The 6,366-nt window shown below is 39.9% G+C and overlaps 1 protein-coding gene across 1 annotated transcript; it reads right to left on the bottom strand.

Annotated features, from left to right (window-relative positions):
- Positions 1–959: 959 nt before the first annotated feature.
- gpr25 (G protein-coupled receptor 25) lies at positions 960–2,690 on the bottom strand. The gene has a single exon (XM_037795061.1). The coding sequence runs from the start codon at positions 2,615–2,617 to the stop codon at positions 1,499–1,501; it is 1,119 nt and encodes a 372-aa protein (XP_037650989.1). The 5' UTR covers positions 2,618–2,690; the 3' UTR covers positions 960–1,498.
- Between the last annotated feature and the right edge of the window lie 3,676 nt (positions 2,691–6,366).

Genomic DNA, 6,366 nt, shown 5'->3' with positions numbered 1-6,366 from the left:
AGAAATAAGCTACAAAGAACCAACATATAAATCTCTTTAACACAGATATCCACAATAACCTTATTACTGTTATCTTACTATCTTACTTATTGCCAATTATTATTTTGGTGCATTATCACATCAAACACTGCATATTATTGTGTTAATGTTGAGCATTTGTGCATAAACTTAATGCTTTAAAACTTACAATTGCTGGATAGACACTTCTACATCAACATTGGGCAGTGCTACATTGGGGAACTGCATGACATGTTTCAAGTCTTTGCATTGTATTATTTGAAATTGCACAAATACAACCTAACAGCTAATTGTCTTCAAAAATAGACAAAATAGAAAATTATTTCAATTGCTTTGAGCCCCGGGAATGTCAGTCTCAAGCAACTACAACTGAGCGGTAATGACGACATTGAATTTAATAATGGTGCAAAGCTCCAAACATCTTTATAGCAAACAATAGTAATAATTAAAAATCAAAATCTCCCTAGAATTGACTAAAATGACCTGAACGTCAAGATTCAAATTGGATCTTTTAGCTAAAAACATAATTGTCTTGGCTGCACATGTCATGATTTAGAGCTGCTGCTCTAATGGGAGACTAACGGTAGATATTGTGTCTGTAGCAGGATTTTATGAATGCAGTGAAACATAACTATTGGCACATTTTGTGTCTGTGCAATAACTCAGATGTGATTTATTATTGCAAGTCTTTGGTTTCTGTATTTTAATTAAGGAAATGCTTGTTATAAACCTTTGAGGTAAAAATGTCTCTTATATTATAATACAATTAAATCATGTTTCTAAACTCTGCAGTGTTTTGGTAGATTTTTTTCTCATTTGATTCAATATCTTATTATAATAATTTATCAATTTTATTAATTTATTTTAGTGAAATCACCAGTAAAACTACAAAACATCATGTTGTCCTCAGTTAATAATACATACAAATGTTTGTTCTTTTCAGCTTTTATTTTTTAAATGCAACTTTATCACAACAATATAAATACATTTCATAAAAAATATTCATGTGCCAAACATTTTACAATAACATAATGAAATCTTGCCTTCAATACACACAAAAATTACAAAAAAGCAACTTATCAGTTAGGTTACAATTTTTTCTTACACCTCTAAATTGATACAGTTGCACTACTAATGCAGTAAAACATGTTAAGGGTTTTCATACAAACAAAAGATATCAGTGGATACTCACTCATATATCAACACTACTGTAGGCTACTATATGGTACGCTATAAGCAGTATAAACAGCATGTTCAATATTTGTAGAAAATTAGAATAAAGGAAATACATGACAAAGGAAAATCCCATTATTGTACAACTGAAAATTCTTTGTTGCTGTGTATCTGGTTTTACTCAACATTTAAACTATGCCCATCTATCACTTTCAAGACGAGCATGACAGGTTTTCACATAGTAATAATAATAAATCAATAAACTTTCTCCATTCAAAGTGAAAGGAATGAGTTATGCGTTCTCCTCCTACTCACATATCTGCATCTGAGTTCTCCCACCAGTTGTCCCAAAGCTCTCTGAGGTGCCAACATTGGTGACTGAGGCTGAAGAGTTGTGACTATGCAGTGCCTTCGGCTTCCCTATGCAGGTCATGCACAGGACCTCGGCCCGTCGTCTGAAGTGATGGTCCAGGAAAAAGTAAATGGCAGGATTCACACAGCTGTTGAGGAAGGCCAGGCAGCACGAGATCAGGAGGCCGTTTCTTTGCCACGACTGAGCATCACAACTCAGATCAGCGTCTGAGAGCTGCGAGCCGATGATGATGACTTTGAAGATGTTGAAGGGCAGCCAGGACACCACGAAGGCCACTATGATGGAGAGGACCATCTTCAGGGAGTGTCTGCGGCGGGCTTCAGCCCGGGGATTTGAAGCACAGTGGCGGTTGAGATGCACCACGATGGTGCCATAGCAGAGCACGATGATCAACACTGGGAGGACAAAGGTGAGTAACGCCATGGTCAGGCTCAGGCCAAGAAAAAATGTTGAGTTGTTGTCTTCCACGCAGGAGAGTCCGTCACCGGATGGCTCCACTCTGCGATACACCAGGGACGGAATGCCGAGCACCAGGGAGCTCAACCACACTGCGGCACAGGTGGCACGGATGCACCTGCTGCTCCTCAGGTACCTGGAGTCCATCAGCTTCACCACGGCCAGGTAGCGATCCACACTCATGCAGGTGAGAAAGAAGATGTTGGAGAAGCGGTTCACGGCTATAATGTAGCTGCTCAGTTTACACAGCATGTCCCCAGCCAGCCCAAAGTCCCAGTAGCCACCCTGGCTGGCAGAGATGGCCCACAGCGGCAGCGTGAGGACGAAGACGAGGTCAGCCAGGGCCAGGTTGACTACAAACGTGTCCACCAGACGTCCACCTCTCCTACTTTTGCTGCCAACCACCAAGATCACAAAGAGGTTGCCCAGAAAGCCTGTGAAAAATATGAGGTAATACAGTACGGGCAGGAAGATGTTGGAGCCATGCAGGTGTGAGCCTGGGCAGTCCACTGTGGCATTTAAGTCATATAACCCGTCGTCAGTTAAGTTCTCAATGTCATCGTAGTAATCATAAGGATAGTTAGTGTAGACATCCATCCTGAGAGATCACAGAGACGCTCTGCTGTGCAGCTGTTGTATTGTGGCAGGGTGGTTAGTCTAACCATGTCAGCATGCTGATACCTGAGAAAAAACCACAGAGAAAAATAGATCCTATGTTCCTCTCAGACGTCAGAGCTGAATCCCTTTGACTGTCTGTGATAACTTCCTCTCAGTCTCCTCTCACTGTAATGTTTATGTGGGCCAAAAAGACTGAATGTTTGATTTAATGTCACAGTTTGAAGCTCGATGAGCAAAAAGAAACTCTGATATGATACGCAGCAGGGCAAAGGGAGCCGATACAATCTTTTACACAACTTCATAAAAGCTTGTAAGTTTATAGATGAGTTTACAATTGCAGCTGTTCGACCTGCTCATAAATTCCCTTTTGCAAAATAATTTAAATACTAAAATATTTCTCAAGACATACCGTGTGTGTGTGTGTGTGTGTGTGTGTGTGTGTGCGTGTGTATGTATTACTCACGTGTGGGGACATTAATCAGTTTACGCAGTCACATTGTGGGGACTCGCCTTCCTTTGGGGACAAAATGCAAGTCCTTATTATGTAAATCATTATAGCTGATTTATAAGGGTGAAGACTTGGTTTAAGGTTAGGGTAAGGTTAGGTTTCGGTCAAGGTTAGGACAGTACGTGGAACTGGCCAGTATTCACCAGCACTGAGTACACCTGACCAACAGATATCATAATTGAAGTTGGTCTCATTGTAGCATATATGCAATATTATATTTGTGTACAATTAGATTTGTATCAATAGCTATATAAATGTATATACTTATATGCAAACTGTACAAATGTATGTCGTATGTAGGCCTAATATGTAATGAAATGCATACAAAAATACATTTGAAGTAGGATATATTGTATAAATATATCCAAGACGTGCGATGATGATGTCATGCAACTGTTGAATTAGGGCATCGGCACCTTTTTTAGTCCAATTCAGGCACTGGTTAGGGTATAGGTTAGGATTAGGCAAGTAGTGGTTAGCCTTATAAATAAAGAAGACATCCTGTGTATGATCCACCACAGAAAGTCTTTTTCTTCAATCGTAATGTATTAGATGTGTGTGGCCAGTAGGGGGCAGGTAAGATTTACTTGTGTTTTTAGAAGTCTTGACCTCCTGCCTGAATGCAGGCTGACTGTGGTTCTGGAGCAAAATGTCACTGATCTTCTGCAAAAGAAAATGTTTTGCTTCACTGTGAATCTCATTAGTGAAAACATGCTTCCGGCTCAAGACGGGACAGAGCAGGCAGAGTTATGAGTTATGAGAGTTATATTTCCTCCACCTATCCATTATTTCTCTATCCAAAATCACAGTTTTTGAAGAACTTTGTATCCATATATTCAACACGTACTGTAATGTTCAGTCTCTGTCCACTGACAGTTCTTATAGCACCTTACTTTTGTATCACGAACATTAGCATTTGTTTAGTTTTGTAAGCTGCCGTATTTACTGAGAAAGTGATTCATTCATTCTTGTGTTAGGATTTAAAAGATTGTAGATCAATAATATAATCAATTCGGACTTCATTAAAGGTACATTCATCATGAAAAGGTTGTACTGATGAAAGTTTATATTATATACTGTATGTCCATGTACAAAATAAACATATATCATTTGCTGTTTTGTACCAGAGTTAGTTTAAAGCCAATTTTAATCTCATGGCAGCTCACAATTAAAACAAACACAGCGACTGAACATCACTAAACAAACAGGACACTTAATACAAAAGTACACACGGCAATAATTGTTTTCACTTAAAAAAATATTTAAAATATGTTAAAAACAGCAACATTTACTTGTCATTGACCACATGAGAGCTGATCATGGACATTATTGAAACAGACTGGATGTAAACTGTTTTGTCCTTGTATTTACTCACTTTCAGTTTCTTGATTTGAACTGGTTTGTTTACACATCCACTTTATTACTGACTCTGTGTCGAGGCTAATGCATTGTCTCAGCAGTATATCATTGAATAGAGAAAGTGTGATTGTAGCCAATAATCAGATAGCGTACTGCTTCACGTTGTGCATAATGAGTCAGGGGTTATTTGTCTACCTAATATGGTCATTGTGTTCCTCCATAGTGTAATTTTACTGTTGTTATTTTAGCCTATTCTGTACATACAACATGTGTTGCTTTTCCTGAGGTTTCTTCCTTTTCTCCCTGTTAAGTTTTTTCTTACTGTATCTGAAATCAGGGTAATATGCTGCACAGATTATAAAGCCCTTTGGGGCAAATTTATGATTTGTGACTTTGGGCCTTAAAACTGACTTGATTTGACCGACAACTCAAGGCAAGAAAACCGTGTTTCATGCACAATAGAGATGCTGAAGCTTGAATATCTTGTGTGCTGAGGCAGCAGATGATGTTATTGATAATGTGAAGTACAAATTAAGCTGTTTTTTCTTAATCAGCTGCCAGGGGACGTACTGTGAAAACCACCACGGAAACCAAGACGAGGCAACCTGAAACTGCTCGACGCTGCATTGTGCATCAGCAGCTCATCTTTTACCAAATACTGTACTGGTGTCAGTCACCCTGATGAAAGATAACAAGAGATTGACAGGACAGAGAAGGACACTGTCATTACGACTAGCTCCTCAAGACAGAATAGACCTCAGGAGAAATGAACTTCCAGCTTGCAGCTATTGTGCAGTGGCCGGGAGGAGTGAGGTTGGAGGACAGGCCACATCTTACAACAGGCCGGAGAACGCTTCATTGTTCTGCGGGGAGAGTTTCAGTTAAGAAAGCACGGCGAATGAATGACCTCCTTATAGGATCCCTGCTCCACTTTCTGGCATTGTGCGTTATTCAAACACTCCTTTTACTTTGTAGTGTCAAGGTGATGTGTGGATATACTCATCACGGCAGAAAATCCTGTCAGTCCCGCATTGTTCGGTTTGACGTCGTTCTCCCTCATGCTCAGCTGTACCTTTTTTTTTTTCCTTTAAAAAGTTTTAATTATTTCTTCTGCATTCTTGCTGCTCTGTCAGTGGAACGCTACATTCCTCTCCTCGAATAAGTGCTGTCTCACTCCAATTGAGCAGAGTAAATGTGAGAGCCAGTGAATGGAGCAGCCTCAATGGGAGAAAATAAACAATTGCATTGGTCCATGGGTGCAGCGGGGGAGAGCGGATGAGAGGAAGGGAGAAAGGCCTCCCTAACGTGCTAAGATTCCCATGGATACTTAGTCCTTTTTCTGTTGAGAGGAGGATCTCGTAAAGTACTTCAACAGTGGATGATTTCTCTTTTCCTTTTACTCTGTTTTTATTTGAGGAGAGAAAGGGTGGTATGCGTCAGGGTGATTGTTAGACATAGGGGGGGTCACATGCACACACGTGCGCACTCGTATACACACACACCACACACACACACACGTACAATTTGCTCCTCACTTGTCGAGTGCTAAGTTTCAGAAAAGGAGTCCATTGTTTGAGTGTGAAAGGTTCTTGTTTTAGCTGTTTAACTAAATCAAAAGTTCCTTCAACACAAAGGGTTGCGCGGCCTCAGTCCTCCATTCTGTGTCATTTTAAGTGATGAGGGGCTTTTAACTGTTCCCTTTTGTTGAGAAACTTCACAATTTTAACCCACGTTCCTCTTACTCCACATGTCCGATTTCTCCTTCATTTACATACAAACCACATGATGCAATACATTTTATTCTTAACACCTTATTGCCCATGACACATGATAAGAGATATGTACAGGAATAAGGAGTTAC

This window comes from Sebastes umbrosus, chromosome 1 (genome assembly GCF_015220745.1).
Source record: "Sebastes umbrosus isolate fSebUmb1 chromosome 1, fSebUmb1.pri, whole genome shotgun sequence".
In the NCBI taxonomy this organism is placed as follows: Eukaryota; Metazoa; Chordata; class Actinopteri; order Perciformes; family Sebastidae; genus Sebastes; species Sebastes umbrosus.
The sequence above is the reverse complement of the archived record's forward strand: the minus strand, read 5'-3'. Positions and strand labels throughout refer to the sequence as shown.